This window comes from Pholcus phalangioides, unplaced genomic scaffold, assembly GCF_987345545.1.
Source record: "Pholcus phalangioides strain wild (caught in Gottingen) unplaced genomic scaffold, Ppha-v1.0 ptg000013l_1, whole genome shotgun sequence".
NCBI lineage: Eukaryota > Metazoa > Arthropoda > Arachnida > Araneae > Pholcidae > Pholcus > Pholcus phalangioides.
The window spans coordinates 21750665-21773452 of NW_028301606.1; the positions used below are offsets into that span (position 1 = coordinate 21750665).

Sequence of the window (22788 nt, forward strand, 5' to 3'; positions counted from 1 at the left end):
CCAGCACCATACAGATTTTTGATTCATGTTCCATCATTATTTAATTCAAAAATGCATGCATTCGGATATTTAAAACACATGAGCTAATGAGAATATGACAGCATTACTATGTATACAGTAGAGCCCCTCTAATCTGAAGTCCTCTAGACCTAAGTGATTCCAGATTATGGAGCAAGAAGGGTAGGCCAATTTAAATCACTTAATTTTTTTTAAATCATTGATTTTAATCACGAAATTCAAATTTTGTTTTTTCTTTACATAAATTCAATGATACTGAAGTAAATGTAACCTGGTATGGTTTTCATGTTACTGATATGTGATAAAGTTTGGGATTAAAAGAAGTATAGAAGATCTTTGGGGTAAATATAGACTTGAACTTAATCCCTAGATACATGCAGAAAGAAAGCTGTTCTATTTCTAGATTTTGTGCATGGGAAACATTGCAGAAAAATATAGGGAGCTAAACTGCAGTGCATTGAAATGCACTACAATGTGGCACTAGGATTCCCATGATTAAAAAACAGAGGAATAATTTTCTGTATAAAGCCTTGCCCTAGTTGCTGATTCAAAATAATAATAGATGTTGTACCAACATAGATATCATTGGGCTTTCGACTTTACTTTTCATATTAAAATTTTGAGTTTTCTCATTTTTTTACCAAAACTCATTAAATCTGTAAAAGAATAAAAATGTGTAAACTGTTAAGCAACGTCATGCAAGTCGGAAACACATCTATTCATTGTGTAAGAAACAATCTTGCCAATAGAATTTTTTTTTATTTAGTTGATGCTGAATGGCCCTTTGGTTGTACATCGAGTGAATTGAGATGTCCTCACCAGATATATGATACTGAGTTGCCACCAATCATTCACTTTAGTGGGGGAGGGGGTTCATGAATAAAAGCACTTTCCGCTACAAAAAAAATTTTAATCCATGAAGTTAATTTGGGCTCAATGATCTTTCATGTTTTATAAACACAGATTTTTGGTGTCCATATTTCTTGCTTATAGTTCGTTCATAGTTCATTCATTAATGCTCAATTAAACTTGAGAATTACGAGAAAAAAACAGTTAGGTGATATGAAAATATACATTCTTGATGATTGACAAGGTTTGTTTTAAGTTTGTTAAGCAGTCAGTTAATTTTGATTTAAAAAAACTGATTATTTTATTTTATTTTTTAAAAAAATTATTTTTTCACACCCTGAGATTAAGTTTTGTTTACTTCCCAAGTTTTCAAATTTAAAGCAATAATATGCCCTTTTGAGCACTTTGATTTATATTGTGATTTGAAAGAAATATATATATATATATATATATATATACACACACACACACACAAAAATAACAGATAAATTTAATTTTAAATTATGACCTAATTTACTTACCATTACTTACCATCCATAGAAATAAAAAATCCCTTCCTCATATTTTAAGTTTCAAGTTTAACAGAAAAAATCTTGGACCTTTGAGTGTGTTCTCAATTAAACATAATTTTTTCTGCATAATTCAGGTCAGATAGTGTGTTTGTCTGATGACATTCATAGTGATAAAAAAATAAATCTACTGTATTAGCCGGCATGCCAAGAAATAGCATGAGAAACCAGCATGCTGGTAAATTCAGGTCACAGATTTGGGAAAATTCTTAAATATCTTCGTTCTAAAAATCCATTGAATTGGCTATAAATGCATATTGTGATCTTTATTAAACATTGCTTTTTCTAGCATACCAGGAAGGGACTAAATCCCAGCATTCAAAAAGCTAGTGTCCCTCCACAAGTTTTACTGCATGACGCTAATATGGGGCATACTGTACTGTATTTATTGTACTATAATTATTGTTATAAATTGTTAATTAAATTGTTCTAAAAAAACTGAAACATAAAATCAAAAAATTGGAAAGTCTAAATTTAAAGACCTTCTAGTTTGAATGAAATCATATTAAAAATAAAACATATTTCTTAATTTTAAATACTACCAAAATAGAAAAACATCATTAAAGCATAAAAATTAATTAAGAGTTCTTGATACACACACACAAAAAGTGTAAATACAATAAAGTCTGAAAAAGCAGAAATAAAATTAATCAAAAATAATTTCTTACCATTCCAAGTAAACACATTTCTTTCTTCCTATCAATATCAGATGCTCTACGAGCTTTATAGCCTCTCCAAATCTGCATTGTGAGAAGAAAATAATTATAACACATAGAATTAATGATTGTGGCTGTAAATAAATATGGATGATGAAAATATTGTAGCATACTAAATAAATAAATCCTAAGAAAAAATTTTTAGTTTTATTTTAGTCAATATCTTTTAAATTAATTTTTCAAACTAAAAATTGTATAATCAAGACAAAAATGTATGGGCTGTGGTCACCTCAAGTTCTAAAAATCATATTTTCAAAAACTGAAGTGCTGTTATTATTGTGAGAGAAATTAAGTATGTACATTTATAAAGAATCAAATTCTGTGAAGTTTAAGTGCAATAATCTCATTCAAGCAATACAGTGGAACCTACATAACAGACACCTCCTGCTAACAGGCACTTTTGAAGTCTGCGATACTGGGCCTCAATGCATTTTGCTACATATTGACGGGCACTCCCCTTTAATAGAAAAAAATTTTGGTCCCATAGTGTCTGTTATCAAGAGGTTCTACAGTAATATATATATTAGTGAAAAAATTAAATATGTATATTAGCTAACAAGATGATGAATAATTCTCTCTACAAGTAGTTTTTAGCAAAATAGTGGAAAGGAAAGTGGGGGGGGGGGGCAATCATCAAAAACTCATCTTCAAATCTGATGAAAAATATTGATAAAATATTAAATAAATCAGATCAACAAGACCATAGTGTTAATAATCAATATATATTTCTCTAAAAAAATTATCATTCTTTTAAATATAAGGGTACATATAACTCAGTATATATAACTTCTCCACATAATCAGTAAGGGTCGTCTGCACTCGCGTCAACATCATCAGTTCGCCGTCGTCAGTTCGTTGTCAAAGTCATAATTTGTTTGTCTCCGTTTTGTTTATTTTGAATTTGAACGCGCACAAAAGTAATTAGCATTCACACGTAAATTGAGTATTTCGTTCTATCGTGAGTTCATAATCATATAATCACATAGTCATATTTTTGGATTACAAACCGTTTTGGGGTGTTCTGTATTTTTATAGCAAGTGCTGCATCGATTTATCAGGTATTTGAATTCACTATGTTGACACCATTTTGGATATTGGTCAGTGCTTTGACTTTATCTTGCCGTTGGGGGTTCCGCGGGGAGGGGGGGTGCATGTGTGGTGTAGCAGTAGTAGGTAGGGCCTCCAAAAAATGGCTCGGGGATCCATGATGTTCTTAAGTCAGCCACCTCGTTGGGCAGTTTGCCTGTTGTGGTGTTGTATTTGTATAAAAAATGTTTTTCTTTCTAAATAAATGATTGTTCTTCATCATCTTTTTTCTATGATATGAAAATAAATAATGATAAAAGAGATGTCTACCTTCTGTATCTTAATAGCAGCAACATATTCTGACATCTGTGGTCTCACTTTCTTGACTCCAAACTTACGCTTTTCTTCCTCTTCCATTCTTTTTTTCTCTTTCAGAAAGAAAAATAAATTTTTGTCTTGGCGAGCTTTTTCATATATTTGAATAATTTCAACAGCTTCATTTATATTCTGCTCTTTATCTTCCTGTGAGTGAAAAACAAATTGCGCTAGGTTTTTACAATTTAGATTTTCAAAATATTTTAAAACATAAATTACGTATGGCTATATGTAAAAAAAATCCACTGAATTAAAAATAGAAAAACATAGAGTATAATTTCCCTCCCTTTTTCTCACAATAATTACTTGCGGTGTTGTGGGTGGGGAGGAGCAGGTATCAGGCAGTTATTATGCGGATCAGAGAAATTTTAAAAACAGATTAAAGGGTTAAACAATAAAAAAACTAGCAAATAAATTTCATCATCTTTAATTAGTATGAATATGTATTTATGTGAAACAACAACATGCTTACTTGTTCTTGTGCTTTCTCAGTAATTTCATCAAAAGCATTTTTCAACCATATTTCATTTTCTATTTGCTCATCTGATTTTTCTTCTCTCAGGTAAACAGGAATCGGCAAATCCCAGTCACTCTATGAAAAAGCAAACACGTGTCAGATCTTTCATTGGGGGGGGGGGGGGCAGCATTAAAAATGAAAAAACAATGTTTCTTTTATGTATTCTTTTATGAATTCCTTTTTTTTTCCAACAGAAAATATGCTTGACTTCTAAAGGGTTTTCTCAATTATTAAATTCCTCAAAATGAGGCAAAAATAAGAATAAATGAAAATCTTTAAATGAAAATTTTCAACATTAATTTAAAAAATAAGTAAAAATCATTCAAATTACCAATATCATCAACCACCATTAATTTTCAAATTATCATAATTGTGATTTGTTTCTTTACCAACATAATGAAGTATTCTTGTGGGACACACACACACAATGATTGAAAGTGATTGAACTTACTGGAGTCATTCGAAACCGTGAAAGGAAATTGTCAAGGAAATGGAATTCCCGAAACTCCATCTGTACTAGTTCCTCCTTCAGCTCTAAAGCACGGCAGATGGAACCTTCTAAAAGTTTACGAATAAAGCGTATTTTTTGTGGATGAATAATGTGATCATAGCACTCATTCAATAGTTTGGAAATTCGGACATATGCAAGGTATCGGCAAGCCAGTCTTTCAAAGGCAATATCGTCTTCCTACAAAAAAAAACTAGTGACATTTGTGTGTGTGTGACTACCGATATACACAATGTATCCACCAACACTAGGTCTATTGATTTTAACAAACTAAGAGAAAGTTTTTAAAAATTGTAATTAAATAATCATTAAAACAGCGATTCAAAATAGACAAACACTATAAATACAGAGCCACAACAGGCAAAATGTCCTTTGTCTTGATTATACAGTTTTTAGTTAGAAAAATGAATTTAAAAGATATTGACTAAAATAAAACTGAAAAAATTTTTCTTAGGATTTATTTATTTAGTATGCTACAATATTTTCATCATTCATATTTATTTACAGCCACAATCATTAATTCTATGTGTTATAATTACTTTCTTCTCGCAATGCAGATTTGGAGAGGCTATAAAGCTCGTAGAGGTGGCTAAAAAAAGATGTCATATATTTCTAAAATACAGAAACCCAATTAAAAATGCAATCATAAAAACTAAAGACTATACATACACAGGGTTGTCAAATTTGCTCCCCGGGTATATAGATACCCATTTCCCTCTCCTGAGGCTAAGTTTTTTGGGGAAAATTGTTTCGAAGAAAATATGTTGCTTTCAAGTTAAACTTTTATTTTAAGGTTAATTTATGTATTCCAAAAATTGCTGCATAGTGCAGTGTTTAGAATATGTATATTTTGAAGTATTTTTTAAATATTTTTTTGGGAGCAAAAATGTGATAAATAATTTCTTGGAATTACACACTTTTACATAATTTTTGACTACTTTTTTTTATGTACGCATTTAGATACGAGATTCACATATTAAAATGTTACAAGAAACCACAAACAGAAAATGTAACCATGAACTTAGACATGTAATATATGTATTATACCCGATATGTAATATGTGATAAAAACATATCCAAAGAAATTATTGCTTATTTATAATACACAGTTTTTCACGCACACACAAATCCTTGTATAAATAAATTGAAGCCTCTGTGAAGTAAACCAATGTATGTAAACTGAATTTTCATTCAAAAAATATTTACATGTTTGCATTACTTCTTTATAAGTTTTATACATGTACATGTGACTTTCATAACTGTAATATCAAGAGACAAAAATAACATTAGCTCATAACAAAAAGAAAATAACTTTGTGGAATTCTTTAATTGAACATTGGTAACGAACATCTTCAAGTGAAACAGAACAAAAAGTATAGTTTTTCTTCAAAAATAAGACCTAACCTAAAAATAAGCCTTGGCTTGATTTTTCAAGATGCTCATAATATAAGCTTGACCCCGAAAATTGGCCTGTTAAAATCGTCATCCAGAGGAAGTCATTCTGTAGCTCTGTTGCTATGCATGACAGGTTGTCATAAAGTGATATTAATATACAATAATGTTGTTGGCATTCGTATTTAATGATAATTTAAGTTATTCTGTAGTTTTAAGTTCCCAAAAATAGCTAATTTGGACAAGTGGAAAACACCTCCAGAGTAATGAATCCTCAGAATGACTGCTATTTCCTCTTAACTAGATCATTTTTCAATTATTACTGCTTTTTTAAAAATATTTCAGAATTTAATTTAAGGAAGCAGGGATATTCTTCAACAGTGAGGAATTCAAGAAAAAGAGAAGCATGTGACTTTAGCTCCTGAAAGTTTGAGTTTGATTTAAAAAAAAAGATTTATGGTTCTGGTTACATAGCTAAAGATTTTATTTTTGACAGATCAGGACAATTTTGGATACGTTTTCTGCAGGGTTTGAAAAATTAGGGGAAAAAAAATTCAGGCACCATCCTGATTTCTCAGAATTTTCATTATCCAAATTCATTCATTTTACCAAAAACAATCTTCTTGCTGCAGTTCTGCATACAACTCAAGGTTCAGATATAATTATGCAGAAATTGATGTGTTTGTGTGTGAACAATTATTCCTTTGTTTTGTATGGTGAATTTTATTAATCAAATACATAGTTTAACATGCACCAAAAATATGTATTTAGACATAATTTAAGATGTACACATAAAGGATGTACATACATGTTTAAATTAGATATTTTGAGGTTGTGGGAGGAAATAAGAAATTTAATTTCCCCTATTTCCCCAAAAAAAACAGTTTTTTTACAACCCTTTATATACATGATAAAATATAATACAATGCCTATATAATGAAGCTATGTAACCTATTGTTATAAAAACTTCAGATCTGATGTGTAGTGGTATAGTAATTACATTTTCACAATAGTAGTTTTATATTTTGTTTTCCTTTCGTAGTTGCAGAATGTGAAGTTTATCTTGAAAAGTAAAACTTCAAACTGTGATATTTATTTTATTTTGTTATTACTATTATTTTTTTTTTTGGAAAAAGCAATGCAGAAAATATACTCTCAAATACAACCATAAATTAAAATTAAATTGAAGAACAAAAAATTTAAATTAAATGTTTTGCACATGTTCAACACAGAATTGTTTATTTGCTCCTCATGTGCCATGTATCCTGTTCATAGTCTTTTATAAAATCTTAATTAAATGAAGCTGTCGTTGTCTCCTCAGAGCATATGCAAACTAAATGTAAGTCAAGCCTCACTTAGCCAGGTCAATGTATTGTCTCATTAGTTAACCCTCACTGGGTAACAATCATTTGAAAAAATCCACAAGCGTTGCTGTTGCTAACTTTAACTCATAAAATTTACTTGCCTTGATTACCATCCTTTTCATTAGCATTATTATTTATGTTAACTTTTTCTTTAAAAGCAGAAAAATTTTTTACTGACTTTTCCAATAATAACTTTCCCCATCAATAAAAAAAAATTTACACTAATAGAGTTTTCTGGATAAACTGGAGTTGGAAAATTAAGGTTTTACTATGCATCATATGAATTGGACTGAGATTAGGTACAGTCCATAATAAAAATATATTCTCACCATAATTGGAAAAATTGGCTCCACTGGTGTATCTTGTTCCACAATGCTTTTCAAATCCCGTCTGGCAACTCGAAATATCTCATTGTAGTACCTAAATGATAGAGTCTATTTTCCATATAATCGATCTTGCAAACCAAGTTTTTTCAATGAAGTGGAAAATTAAGAAGGAAATACCATCCGGTATAACACATCTATACTAAAAAATATTCGTTAATAATTTAACCAGTCATCTGGGAGCTTTCAGCATCAGAGCATAGGGTTATGATATTTTTAGACATCACAACTCTATTTATAACCCAGATGACTGATTAAAAAAACGCAGCATACTAGCAGAAAAAGTAGTAAATGTGTGAGTATGAAAGTTACAGTATTTAACAGAATACCAAAACATTATTTCATGGTTCAGACCTATGAAAAAAATGGTTATGACCAGATGAAAAGACTGAGGTGCATGGGGCACAATGATGACTATGCTGAACTCATGGGGGGGGGGGGAACAATGACGTGAGCCATGAGCGTTTCTCAACAAATTTTGACATTTTAAAAGTTTTAAAATAATACTGAAATTAAGGAGGAATTTATTTCAGTGTACATGCAAAATTTTGTGAAGATTGGTTGAAAATTAAAAATTTGAAATAAGAACATATACACACATGCACAAAGTAGCAATCAATATTATAGATGTAGATTTACCTGCTTGACATTTCGTTTCAGATATAACCAGAATTTTAGGACATGAAAATATGCAGACTGGCGTTGTCAGAACAATCCACAATTAAAATGTTTGTATGAGTACATTTCTCGTCATGGTTGGAGTTGTTTCACTATTAAAACCAGGAACTGAAATAGATGAAAATGTATTGATATTGAAGTTGTTCGTTGCAAGAATATCTAAAACAGTAGACACACCTTATTGGAGTAAAAAAAGCACAAACAAAAAATACGAGCTGGAGTTTGGGCAGCCCCACTGTAAGGGTGCTGGAAAAACTGGGGTCAATTTTTTTTTTCCTCACAAACTGATCTATGTAATAGCTGCAACCTTACTATAGGAACATATTTTGAACAAAATTACCCAGGTTATATATAAGTATATACAGCAAGGGTGCTTAACCTTTTCATGAGTGCAGCCACTTAAATTGCATGGTGGTGCTGCAATGTCTAATTTTCTTGACCACTCATTCCTTGAATTCGCTGTTCTGTATTGTATATATCCTACTAATACAGTCGAATCCCATTTCAATGAATACCGTTATAACGAAAATTTCATTATAACAAACACTTTTCTAAACCCCCAGATAAGATTGCATAGGAACAATGGAATTCCTTTATAGTGAAATTTCATTATAACGAAGTGATTTCTCTGGTCTCTTGGTGTCCGTTATAATGGGATTCGACTGTACTACTAGTTCCAACAACAACCCAGGCCTCTCGCTTGGGGGATCTACTGCCTGTTAATCCAAAAGGGGTGGGTTGAAGCATATGCATGGTTAGGGGGAGCTGCTTGGTAATATGCCTGTGTGTCTAACAAAGAAAGAGTCCCAAGGTAACGTCTTCGAAAAATATTGAAAAAATTACTACTGATTCTACTCATTGAAATATGCACAAAAATATATTAAAAAATCCAGAGGAATTATTATGGACCACTTGAAAAAAAAAATAAATATTACTATTTTGAATGCCAATAGAGGCCAAGAATGAATGTTAAAAAAAAAACATGCAACCCTAGCGTGAATCAGACAACATTCGGACAACACAAGATCAGGTACAGTCTAGAAAAATAAAGAGGGGAAAAAAAAGAAAAGGGAAAAAGAACAGCTATATAGTATAAAGAAAGTTAAAAGAAATTTTTCTATAGATAATACCCAAGAAGCTCAAGAGGTGATGAGTAGCCAACTGTTGTTATTTTAATCATTTTTGGGGCTTTAATACAGTCAAATCCATGGCCCCACAAGGGGGAGGCTGACAGGTCTCCAGCCCTGGGTCCGGGACGATTTTCATCATATTTTTATTTTTCCGCTGTGGTGGTCGAGTGGTTATAGTGACGGACTCGCGATGCGAGGATCCGGGTTCGAACCACACAGTGGTGGTCGGCTGAAGTTGGTTTTCTGTGGTTCCCAACTTCAAGGCGCAAATGCGAGCCGATCTCCCCATTAAAAAGTCTCGCCACAGAGAGCAACAGTCCTACAACAATAAATCATTCAATCATAACACTTCACTCATAGTTAGAAAAACTGGTGGCAGATGGCAGCACTACAGTTAACAAGCATTACAGAGAAACAAAAAAAAAACTTCACGTCAGGTTTCACTACACATACACGCACATTCCCGCATGTACCGATTCATTGGGGGTTCCGCGGAGGGGGGGACATGTGTGGTGTAGCAGTAGTAGGTAGGGCCTCCAAAAAAAAATGGCTCTGGGATCCATGATGTTCTTAAGTCAGCCACCTCGTTGGGCAATTTGCCTGTTGTGGCGTGGTATTTGTATTGTATTGTATTGGTATAAATTCACTATAAAGGGGCCCCGTGAAAAGGTCCCATCCTAAGGGCTGTGCTCAAGGAAGTGGGGGCCATGGTCAAATCCTGTTATCATGAACTCCAAGAGACCGGAGAAATTTCATTATAAAGGAATTCCAGATTTTTACATTGTTCCTATGTGAACTTATCTGGGGATTTAAAAAGTTTTTGTTAAAACAAGATTTTTTTATTTATAATGGTATTTGTTAAAACTGAAATTGACTATAATTGCATTCTGCCACCAATTTCTTTTCAAGTTTCTGGGTGAGATGCATGTACTTAAATTCTCATAATTTTTTGAAGACAACACCTTGCAACCCTTTCCTTGCAAGTGGAGTCACTCTTTTGGACACTCACATGCTTTCGTACTCTTTTGGCCATTCCTTACGCTCACACACTCCCTAGGGCACACTTTTTGCCGCTCACTGACCTATTTCCTTTCTTTCTAGGTCACTCTTCCAATCATCCACATGCTTGCACATGCTCTAGGTCGCTCTTTTGTTCACTCTCATGCTTGCAAGCTCATTTGGTCACTCACGACCTAGTCCCACCTCCTCTGGGCACAGGCTGATTAATGGTGGGCTTTACAAAAATACACGCTCATTCCTCAAATAAGCCTGCCGCCCTGAACTACAACCCGCTAAGTCCCCTGTAAATAAATACACCATTGTTCTTCACCATTCTTTCATTTACAAATATTCATTACGCAATTAAATTCTGTTGGGCTTCGCGGGCCACATCAGATAGTTTCAAGAGTCACATGTGAGGCCGCGGCTTGAGCATGTATTAATACATGATAATTATATTAAATTTAGTTATGCTTGCCCAACGGATAATTTAAATAGTGTGACAACACATTGTATTTAAAAAAATTCAATAATTTCACACAAACTCACTCATTCATGAAACTAAATAAAATTTTAGAGATTTCACGAAGAAAAAAATGTGCACTTTTAATTTTTCATGAGATCGTTTTGAAAAATAAACATCAATAAACCATGGCAACGAATAATAGGACGTGTTGCCAAAACCTTGTGTAATAAATTTTAATATAAACAAATTTTGTTGCACATTTCTGATCAAACTCATTATACACAATTTTTTTTTCAATAAAATTTTCATTTAAGAAAAGATTATCATATTTAACAGTCTTTTTTTATCTACTAATAATGTAAAACTTTTTTTTTCCAAGTTTATGAACAAAGACAATATTTACGATATATTTCTTTGTTTCTTGGTGGCAACAGTAGCGGAATTAAGACACAAAAATATATGACGTAATTGATCATTTGTATATGTAGACCAACTTTTGAATGATAAGAGCTTATTGTTTTCTTTATTTAGCAAACACTGAGGACCGAACAAAGAGAAAAGATTGGCTTCCTGCTCTTGGGAAGACAAAAAGGAAAGTAATGTCAAGAGTTTCCATTTTTCTTTTCTCTTTGTGTCGCTAACTCTTGAGGCTCATATTTTATTTACGAAACGTAAATGTTAGTATATACGTAGCTGCGCTGTGAGAAACTGTGCCAAGATCAGCAGCTCCCAATATGTTTTTTTTTTCCTCCACTTTTTTTTTTGTTTGCGTTTAGTTTCTAAACAAAACTCCTTTCTCTATTGCAAGTAATTTTTCTAATCCAAGATGACATTCAGAGACCTTAACTTGTATTGAATTATTATATTCTATAATTAGTTTTTTTTTTTTCGTGCTTATGAATTATTCATTCTTTGTAAGTAATTTTATGAATTCATTGTCTATGATTGCTTTTAGTGTTTGTGTGATGTCATTTTTAATGCACGCTTGTTAATTTTCTCTAAAAAGAGCAAGAAATATAATGCAAGATGTTGATGTGATTAAATGAATGGTATCCAGGCTAAAGGTATCTAAATGACTTATGGTGAGAGAACTCGCCCAAGGCTACTTATAAAGTGAAGTTGTATTTATGAGGGCAACTTAAGCTTATTTCCAGGTTAGTGAACTTCAAGGTGCTTATACGTACTATCTGTGCCATGTCGGCAATGCAAGACAAATGGTCTAACTATGCGATTAATACGGTTTTCTCAAGGTTGTGCTGTAATTCACATCATTGCTGGTACCAGGGACATCAGGAGTGTTTTGAACCTGTGGGTGCTTGTCTTGAATTTTATGTAGGAAATTTTGATTTCTAAATCTTTTTCGGGTGCTTGGACCAGTGTCACAACCACTCCCACCTCTGACAGGTCTCATTACTGGCAGTTTATATCTCTGGTGTGGTACCAAGCTCAATGCAAGCGCCATTGGTGGCTCTGCAAATGTCCAATCAGTATTTGAGCTCTTGCCAAATGTTTAGTGGCATTTGAGGTGCTTTGTGAATCAACTGCTACAGATGCTTTTTCAAATCATGTGGGAAGTCAACATTTCACTCAGTTTGTATATGTGCAGTTTAGTACAGGGCTTGATAAATTGGAAAAAAAGTAGGAGCCAGACAATTTTTTCAGGAAACAAGCATAATTTTTTCCTAGGAAAAACAGCCCTAAATATGTTTTTTCAACTTTTCAGAAACTTGATGATCCGTTTTTACATCGGAAAACTGATTTAGCAACATATGTAGAAAATTTTAGGTGCCGATACTGATTTTATAGTCACCAAGGCAACCTGGCACTCATTCAGTCCTGTTGTAGTAGTAGGTCTTGTACAGCATTTAACATGCGTCACTGGTTTGAATTCAGTTAGCCAAAGCGTAGAGGCTGAACCTTATGTCATGGCATGCACCTCGTAAACATTCCTCAAACTAACTTCTAAAAAAATGCCGCTTATCAGAAGGTGTATATATTGTGTACTATCGAGTTTGTTTTGGAAGAATGTCCATGATGTGTTGCAAAGTGCTACCATCCAGCTTCTGAATTCAAAAGGAGAAAAACAACTTTGTAGTTTATTTTGCCTGCATTGCGTAGGCTATTATGTGGGAGTTTCAAGTGTCGTAGGCCTGATTGCTCTCTGTGGAGGGTCTTTTTTTTAATGCAAGATTGTCTGACATTTGCACCTAGAAATTTGAAAAACACAAAAAACAAACTTCAATCAATCACTGTGTTTCTCTGGCAGATAGAGCAAGTGCTGTCTTAATGCGTGGGCCCACTTGGCATTGCGCAGGGGCCTCACAAAAATTAGATGTAGTTAAAATTTTCGAGGAGATACATGTAAATTTGTCTGGTTGGGTCTCCGAAAAATCACTTGGCCCGGGAGCCCATGGTACTCTTAAGGCAGGCCTGCTCAAAGCAGCTGTCAGCAGTGTGTGCATGTGTGAACTTGATAAAAAAAAAAATTAGACCAATTCCCCCATCAACAGCTCAGCACTTTCATAATAAAGCATGTGTGGTTCTCTCAGTATAAGCAATTACTTTTGGATGCCTTTAGCTTGCCCACACAATTTATATTTATTCATACAAACAGTAGCTTTAATTTTATAATACAATAATTTTGTGTGAATTTTTTTTTTTACTTGTTTGACATTGTTTGCATGCATTGCATGATTTTTTTTACTTTAATGTGAGTTATTCTTAATTATCAGCAGCATTATTGGTATTCCCAACTTTCTCGTGAGACTGAAATCATTAGGACTTTATCAGAACTAATGTATAAGACAGCTTGGGCCTTAGATCGAGGGACATCGCCTGTGGACTGGTGTGAAGGAAACTATCTGATCTCCCCGGTTATTGCTGAATTCTTTAATACTGTAAGTGCTTGTGTTTGTATCGCAGTGAATGATTTATCAACTAGTATAAACCTTTGAACAGATTTCATGCAAGATTAAACTTTGTTTTCCTTGACCGTAACTAAAGTGGGTAACTAAGGACACATCAATCTTCCATTGGACTTCCCCCCCCCCCCCACTCCTCCCTGTGAGCTAATTACAGGTAGTGGGATTGGCAGCCATACAATATGTCTTGGATCCTCTTGACTATTATACACTGCTGGCCATCCAAAATGCAACACCTTGAATATGTTATGCCACATGTTCGAAATTTTTACCAGAGAAAATAAACATGGAGAAGAGTCAGAAAATCAAAAGAAAATACGCTTTTCCTCATGTTTTACAGAGTGCTCATTCCATTAAAAAAAAAAAAAAAAATCAACCAAAAACATTGAGTCAGTTGGAGACCACACAACTCTGACTTTTTTTTCAAATTCGATACAGGTACTATCAAGGTATAAAAATACTCAGTTTCAATTACCTGCACCATATATTTGTGAAGCTATGTGAATTTAAATTTGATGCCAAAAGCAAAATCATTTTTTTGTAGGTTTTTCAATGGTTTTGTTTTTGTTACAAAATTTTAATTCATGTAGCTTCACAAATATGTGAAGCAGGTCATTGAAACTTTGGGTATTTTCATATGTTGACAGTACATGTACCTAATTTGAAGAAAAACTGAGTTGGTTATACTTCAACTGACTTTTGATGTTTTTGGTATTTTTTTTATGGGAGGAGCCCTCTGTAAAACAGAGAATAAGACACATTTTTCTTTTAATTTTGTGTTAATCTACTCATCTACATGTTTACTTATTTCTGGTAAAAGTTTCAAATATATAGTGCAACACTTTCAGGGTATTGCATCTTGCGTGGCCAGCAGTGTATAGTAAAAAAATTAGCAAAAGCTTTGGCAGACTTTTTTCTGCATTCCTTTATGCATACCAAAAAGTCATTTTCCTTGAAAAATTTATCACATTTTAACTTGCGCTGAAGTTGAAAATATTCTACAATGTGCTAAAATAAATCAAATTTATTAGAAAATATTTGTTAGAAACTGGAATATTGCATCAAATTAAAGTAATAATTGCTATTTATAGAACCTTCTTATATAGTTGTATTTTTTTAGCAATAATCTGTGTGCACTTTTCTTTCTCCAGATAAGCAATGTCCTGTTTTTGGTGCTGCCGCCTCTCCTGTTTTCATTGTTCAGGGACTATGCGGAGTATGTAAATCGTGGAGTTCAGCTTATTTGGGTTTTATTACTTATAGTTGGACTCACCTCGGCATATTTTCATGCTACTCTCAGCCTTGTTGGTCAGCTGTTGGATGAGCTCGCTATATTATGGCTTGTTATGGCTGCATTTGCAATGTGGTTACCCCGTCGTTATTTCCCAGTTTTTTTGAAAAGGAACAGGTAAGGTTCAAAATATTGCCCATTACTAACAGTTATTAAATTTGACTGCAAACAAGTTTTTTGTGGTCACTTGTGTGTTTGATTGCATGCTGTAATGAATATTTCTCTCAGAATTTAAACATTTTCATAATCTTGGCCCTGTTTTTCTGTTTTCATCGTTGATCTATACTTTCTCCAGCAGTGAAATGAAAAAATAAATCGTTGTAACTTTCCCCGAGAAAAGACTTCCTATTAAAAAATGCCTAGACTTCCTATTAATTCATTTATGAATAATTTTAATTTTACAGAAAAAATTTCCAAGCTCTCATGATGGTTGTATGCCTTGTTGGAACTATGTTAGTTTGTGTCAATCCAGTGATTAATGCGTTTGCCCTTATGTGGTTTGGTGCTCCATCTACTGCATTATTATTTGTAGAACTCCGTAGGTGAGTTGTCTGAGTAAATTAATTTGCTCAGTGGTTTCCATATAATTTTTTTTTATCATTCAATAGCTGTTGGTATGAAGTAAAGTAAAAATAAGATAAATAAATAACCCGATAAATAAATAAGATAAATAAATAAGATATAAAGTAAAAATAAGTTTATAGTAATAAGTTTATATTAGTTATTTGAGATGATTTTTTCTTTGTAAAAACCTAATTTAGAGCAAGTCTAAAATTGGTGGTTTTTACTCATGACAGGCTTTTTCTGTAAAATTATCTTTAGTAAGCTGCTAGAATTAATAAAATGTTGTGTTTCACAAAGAAAAAAGACTTGTACAGTGGAACTTCGGTTAACGACACTGATCTTCATGCTACCTACCTCTGCTTGTCACAAGATACGAGATATTTAAATTTTTTATATATAATAGCTTCACAATATATGAGATGTATATGACTCCCTTAGAGATGGGTTTGTTTTTTTTTATCTCTGTTGATATTTATGCCTTCCAGTGCATGTGCCAAAAATATTTAGTATATTTGAACCATCCTTAAGATGTAGATTACATTTACTGCATAATATTTTACATTAGACTGATGCAATAGAAAATGGAGATATTAATGGTATGGGTGAGACAGAAACATTACATTAGATGAAAAATTAAAGGTTTTCGAAGTAAAATGTTGATTTTGGCGATATATGCCCACACAACTGAATAAAAAGACAAAAAAAATTAGTTTTTAATTTTCTTTTATTATTAAAATCATTGGTAATCATTTTTTTATTATCTGTGTTACAATTTGAATAATATTTAATTTATATATTACTGTTAAAGCCCAAAAAGCAGACAATTCACAAATCGGGTGAGTGTTTTGGCCAAAGTCTGATTGGCAAAAATTATTCAGATTTTGATGAGGGGAACTCTTCCACCAGGGATCCTCTTCCCGAATTGGCCAACCAATGTTTGATGTGCGGATGTAAGGCGGTCCGGTGTAGGTCCCCAAATTCAACTTTTTTGCTTTGCTAACATGCAATACATGGCTGCTACTATTACTAAACCATACATGTACCTCATCCACGTTCTTCAGTGGAACTTCTAACGAATTATTACACATTGGAATATTTGTGTAGTGAACCTGACATGAGGTTTGTTTCTGCTTAATGCTTGTTATGTGCAGTGCCGCCATCTGCCATTAGTTTTTCTAACTATGAATGAAGTGTAAGGTTGAATTATTGTATCATTGTAGGCCTGTTGGTCTTTGCGGATTGACTTTTTAACGGAGAGATCGACTCACATTTGCACTTACAACCATACCATTATAACCTATATGACAGGTCCTGGATATTTCCTCTTTCACCATGTTATTTTTTATCCAATATAGCAACTGATAAATATCGTCCAATCCATTAAAATGACCAAACTCAACTCCACCCCCATTTCTGTGAAAATAAATGAAAAAAATCCTTCTTTGAATGCATTTGACCTTGAATTTTGTTGGTTGAAGAAAGGGTATGAAACATAGAGGGTTTGAAAGTAATGTATTACTTTTACACAGTGCCGTCTTAAAGCTTGGGCCCACCCAGGCACTTGAGTGCAGAGAGAGGCCTTGTGGAAATAAGAATGTGACAATGTGAGAGTTAAAATTTTCAAGAGTAACCACGATGGTTGGTTGGGGGACCTCTGGAAAATCACTTTGCCCTGGGGCCCATGATGCTCTTAAGACGGCCTTGCTCTTATGGGGAAAATCCGGAGGTTAGCACCATATCTGGAATTGAGACAAACCAAAGGTGCACTGTTGTTGCTGGAGTTGACTGGATAGCGTTGGTGTTGTTTCTCCCCCTTCTCTTTTTCCGTACCATTCTGCTATAATCTCACATGGTAACTCGCACACACTTAGCATGTGATTAATTTTTTATCTTATTCTAAATTTTATATTGCAAAACTTTACTTAATTTCTCAATGACAGAAAAATGGTAAAGTGAACCCATTAATTTGCTGCATGTAGTAAAAAATTAATGTAGGGCTTATGCCATATGCAGTATTTTTTTTAAGTACAATGTACATACTAATGTACTTGAGGTAATTTTTTCAGCCAGATATATTTTCTTTGAAACGTAAAAAAATGAAAAAATATCCACTCCATCAATAGAATATACATTTTTTTTGCAGAGAAGCTAAAGTTTATTATATTTTTAAAACTCTTGATATATGACGACCTCTCTCCCACTTTAGTGTCCTTTTATCAAGGAACAAAGGGGTTCATTATAACAAGCATCAACTCTATATTCAGGAGAACTCTGGAAAATGGTCTCGATGGACGATTCTTGATCTGCAACGATTCTCCTCCAGGGTGGTAGAAGCAATATAATAAAATTGATTTCAAAATAAGAAAATGACAAATATACAGTGATTAGGAATGCAGAGCCTGGTATCACGACACTTAAATTATGTGAATAGAAATAATTTACCGGAATAAGTTACGATTCAAATCGGTACCTGGTGATATATCTGAGATGCAACGTGGCCAATGGTATAAAGTTTTCAAAACAACAGTGTTAAATGACAAGTATTCAAAATAAGAGGTATGGTCCTGCAAGTATGAGGTGACTTTACTATGTTTTTTTTTTTTAATTTTTTCAAACCGAGCACAACTCAGATCTATCGCCATAGGCAATTTACTACCTAGTGAGTTGTGCCAGAAGTGTGTGTGTACCTAACAGTCTGAGTGTGTATCTAGTGTTGTGTATGATTTTTCAGTGCTGCCATCTATATCTCAGAAGTGAAGTGAGTGATGTGTAGTGACTGAATATTTGTACTGTTTGTAGGACTGTTGCTCTCTGTGGCGAGACTTTTTAACTGGGATATTGGCTCGCATGTGCGCCTTGAAGTTGGGAACCACAGAAAACCAACTTCAGCCGACCACCACTGTGGTGACGGTGGGGCTCGAACCCGGGTTCCCGCGATGCGAGTCCATCACTATGACCTATATCTCTCTAGAGATAGATCACTATCTCTAGAGAGAGAGAGAGAAGCCAAATGTAAAAGCTCTGTCACCGACCAGTGATACTCAATGGGCGATCGCTTTACATAAAATGAAATCTAATCGTCCAAAAAAAAAAAATGTGAGACAACATAGCCAAACTCTGGGAGGATGCTCCAGTTTTGAGGACTATACTTGAAAGGGACTGACTTAAGGGATGAAATTTATATTTATTTTTGTGAAGGAAACCTATCAGTTATAGACATTTTGCAATAACATTTAATTTTCTCTTCTTTTTTTTTTTTTTTGTTGTGTGTGTGTGTGTGTTTGTTTTATATATATATATATATATATATATATATATATATATATATATATATATATATATATATATATACTTCCTGTGTTATCAAATGAGTAAACTATTTGTTATATGAAAAAAGTGATTATGTGACCAGTATGACATATCATTGTGTGGATGCCTATCAATATGTGTGTAAATATAAAAAACTGTACATTTTATTGAGCTGTGTCTGTTTCTTCCCCCCCCCCTTCCAGATGTCATATTCCACGTGTTATTAAACTTGGGTATCGATGTGCTATCATATGGTTTGCAGCCCTGATATGTTGGATCAATGATCGTATGTTCTGTGAAGTATGGTCATCAATTAATTTTCCATATCTGCATGGCGCTTGGCACTTACTCATAGCTATAGCAGCATACACTGCATGTGTTCTGTTTGCATATTTTGATGCGCTCAATGAAGCACCAGACACGCTACCAGTTCTCAAATTTTGGCCGTCTGACAGGTTTGTTTTTTTATGTTTTCAGTTTATTTTATCTTCAAACCTTAGAGTGCTTGTGCTACATCTTTCAGATGCTATGACTAATTCATTTATTTACCTGTTCTGACATATGCCTTTACCAGCTCAGGTCATGCATACAAAAGTGCATTTGCCAGGCTCTTTATGACTGTGAAATACAAATTTTTGGTATAATTTTTCGCAAAAAAAGTATAAAAATATATAAGCAATTGACCAGTTTCAAATTATGTTTTTCATCAAACTCCTAGAAATTTCACAAAATCGAGAAAAAGTTTTAGAGATTTCATGGGAGCTGCAATTTTAGGTGGCACATTTTAGACCAGTGACCTGATGGCTTCATTGAAATTTCCAATGCGGTCTGCATCACGTTGAAGGTTAGAAGCACTTGTTTCAGTCCATTAACCATATATGGTCTTATAACGTCTCGGATAGGCTTTTGGCAACAAATTTAGATGAAGTATATTTGAAGTGTCAGCAATAAAATTTGTTTCCTTGTTCGCATGCTAGAAATAGAAAGGGAGGGAAGATTAGTAGCAGTAGATTTCACTTTCACCCCTTACCTTCTGTTCCTATTTAGGGAACTTGAAGCTAACATTATGTCAGATGTTTGTGAGAAGTCAGTCACACTCAATGCAGACTTAAACATATCAAATTGTTTCATAAATGAGCATGTTATTTGTTTAGTTTTGATTACAGCATTTTCTAGATTTTGTTACTGAATTCTGTTGTAAGCTTATGTTAGTCCTTTGGCTCTAAATTCTAATAATTTTTTTTTGTCTTAATCTAATCTATAACGAAATATGAAGAATATCGAATTATGAAGTTATTTCCAAAAAATAGATATAATTTGAGGTTTATACATTGCAGGTTTGAGCTTGGTGTACCATATGTTGCTCTGCGAAACAGTATTTACAAGAAAAGTGAGAAGATCTGATGTATCTTTGAAATGAGGTGAAGAAGAAAAAAATAGTTTTCCTTCAAGAATCTCATTGATGTGCAAAAAATTTTTGAGTTAAATATGCATGTTATTTGAGCTGGTCTCAAAGAAATAAGCAATTGTGTGTGTTTGTTAGAGAAAAAAAATGTTTTTACTAATAATTGTCTTTGTGATAATCCTTTTTGATCTTTGTGATAGTGATTTCTAATCAAGCTTTATTTGTTTTTAATGTATTTTTTGACAAATTATTTATAAAGGAGGGATTTTTTTTTCCTTTTTAACCAGAATTTTGTAGATCTTGAAGAAATCTCAATATTTGCAAAAGCAATGTGATTAATATTAAAAATTTATATACTTTTTTCTAAATTCTATTGCGAGTTTCTTTTTTTTTTTTTTTTTACAACTGATCGTGGTGAACTTGAAAATGCTTTTCTTAAACAAACCATATATTTGATATTAATGATAGTCATTTTTTTTTACTTGTGTGTATATATATATACTGTATCTTTGTATATTTTCCTCAGTGAGTACTTCCCCCCCCCCCTTCAAATATTATAGCTATATAGATTGTATTCCAGCTCAAACCATTGTTATAGCCCAAGAATAATTTGTCTCAATGTATATAATCAATGAAGCTTCTAATGGTGGAGGTCATTTGTTGCTGGACATAGCAATAACTGAATTGCAATGATTGATTTTGGAATATTAACTTATAAATTTGCTATGTAATCTTAATTTTGTAATCTTTTTTTTATTGTACTTATATTGAATGCTTTAACCAGTCATCTGGGTATATCATTATTTCAGTTTTAGCTGACATGCCCAGATGGCGTGTTAATATTCAGAGACTTCAAGTACTTCCGGAATAATGTACTTTAACCCTTGAATGCATAGCTTTGCATGATGTGCAAATCATTTTTAAATTCTAATAGATGATATTACTCGTATAAATTTATAATTTTACACATATTATTTTGACAAAAATGAAGTGTGGAATACCATTTATATATTTATGCACTCTAATACAGTATTTTTTTTCAATTTCCCTTTTAACCTTTAAATTAAAAAAATGACATGAAAAGAAAATTTGTGCATTTATCGGTTAACACTTGATTCGCATCACTGGATTGACATTATCATTATTTTATTGCTTTTGAATTTCTCTTAATGTTTTGTATTAATTCTCTTTTAACACCCAACCCTTTTTTTTTTCTTTGAATAAATATATTTTTGTGTAATGGTGGAACAGATTGATTTTAGATTTGTGCTTTCTAGTCTGTAAACTGTATTGATTCAGATGTTATTTGACGTTAGTTTAATAACTGAAACTATGTTTACTATACATGAACACTATGTTCAAATAGACATTCATTAAACGAAAATTTCAGTGAAGAATATGAGGGAAAAATCCCTTGTTGATAGTATTGTCGTTATATTCTAACGGAAATATTATTTCATTATTAAAAACAACAGCAAATGTTAAGGATGTGTCAAGCTTTTTGCTGAAGTATGTAGGGGGAAAAAATTTTTGTTCAGTCTAAATATATAAAGCTTACCTTATTTGTAGAATAATATTTTTCACCTCTTCATCTTTGGACCTTGAATTAAATTCGTAATTTATTTAGGAAAAAATATTTAAAAAGAGTGGCATATTTTTTTCTTATCTGATAGAACAGTATCAGTGAGAGAACCACCCCTTCCATGGTGATTTAATTTGTGATGCTACGGTACTCGGAACTTGAATATGTTTTCGTGAATGTATCAGAGGGGAAAAAATTTAAGTACTTAAAAAAAATTCTCATTTCTGGACATCTTGACGCATTTGTTATGACAAAAATTTTGATGGAATTCCCAAAATACGCAGTTATCAGTTTTAAATGTTTTATATTGACATCAATATTAATTTAGAGCAGTTTCCTAAACTTTTTATGTTTTCTCACATTGCCCCATCTTTCCTGAGTGATCCTATAGGTTCATTATATTGTATATCTACAGTTTTTATAATCAAACCCCTGGTATGTGTCATAGCCTTCCCCCCTTGGGGGCGACATCACCCGCTTTGAGAAAAACTGGTTCAGAGTTTAAATCAGTGATTCACATACACTTTCCGACCGCGGGTCCTCTATCTTAATCATTGTTTATTCGCGGCACCCCAGAATATTCTGGAAAAGAAATTCATGAAATTGAATAACATCAAGATTGTAGCGGGTGGGGGAAGACCCCTCCCCGAAATAGAAAATGACTGATACATACGGAATAGCATGATTCCCCCTCCTGTCTACTGTTCCCCCTGCCTCCCGAAAGGA

The 22788-nt window shown here is 33.0% G+C and overlaps 2 protein-coding genes across 6 annotated transcripts in view; one reads left to right on the plus strand and one right to left on the minus strand.

Moving 5' to 3' along the window:
• Positions 1-11180, minus strand: part of LOC149078761 (dynein regulatory complex subunit 11-like) — a 40717-nt gene extending 29537 nt beyond the window's left edge. The window contains exons 1-7 of one of the 2 annotated variants that reach the window (XM_089240866.1): positions 11074-11180; positions 8357-8503; positions 7664-7754; positions 4522-4758; positions 4026-4145; positions 3509-3700; positions 2105-2176 (exon numbers count right to left, since the gene is read on the minus strand). In XM_089240866.1, the coding sequence (XP_089096992.1) occupies positions 2105-2176; positions 3509-3700; positions 4026-4145; positions 4522-4758; positions 7664-7754; positions 8357-8367 (723 nt within the window). In that variant the 5' untranslated portion in view covers positions 8368-8503; positions 11074-11180. Of the gene's footprint in view, positions 1-2104; positions 2177-3508; positions 3701-4025; positions 4146-4521; positions 4759-7663; positions 7755-8356; positions 8504-11073 lie in introns of those variants that run through there. The other variant, XR_016193855.1, reaches the window with a different exon arrangement.
• A 226-nt stretch (positions 11181-11406) lies between these two features.
• bwa (alkaline ceramidase) lies at positions 11407-21736 on the plus strand. Of its 4 annotated transcripts, none has more exons than XM_089240867.1 (6): positions 11407-11586; positions 13723-13887; positions 15063-15319; positions 15607-15744; positions 19279-19530; positions 20413-21736. In XM_089240867.1, the coding sequence occupies exons 1-6, from the start codon at positions 11491-11493 to the stop codon at positions 20477-20479; spliced, it is 975 nt and encodes a 324-aa protein (XP_089096993.1). In that variant the 5' UTR covers positions 11407-11490; the 3' UTR covers positions 20480-21736. The 4 variants fall into 4 exon arrangements, with proteins under 4 accessions (XP_089096993.1, XP_089096994.1, XP_089096996.1 ...); XM_089240868.1 differs by having other exon boundaries at positions 11435-11586; positions 13726-13887; XM_089240870.1 differs by having other exon boundaries at positions 11470-11904; positions 13726-13887.
• The last annotated feature ends 1052 nt before the right edge of the window (positions 21737-22788 follow it).

Coding starts and splice junctions, on each gene's coding strand:
- bwa (XM_089240867.1), top strand. CDS start 11,491: ATGATAAGAGCTTATTGTTTTCTTTATTTAGCAAACACTGAGGACCGA. Junction 13,888..15,062: donor TTGCTGAATTCTTTAATACT/GTAAGTGCTTGT, acceptor TTCTTTCTCCAG/ATAAGCAATGTCCTGTTTTT. Junction 15,320..15,606: donor GTTTTTTTGAAAAGGAACAG/GTAAGGTTCAAA, acceptor TTAATTTTACAG/AAAAAATTTCCAAGCTCTCA.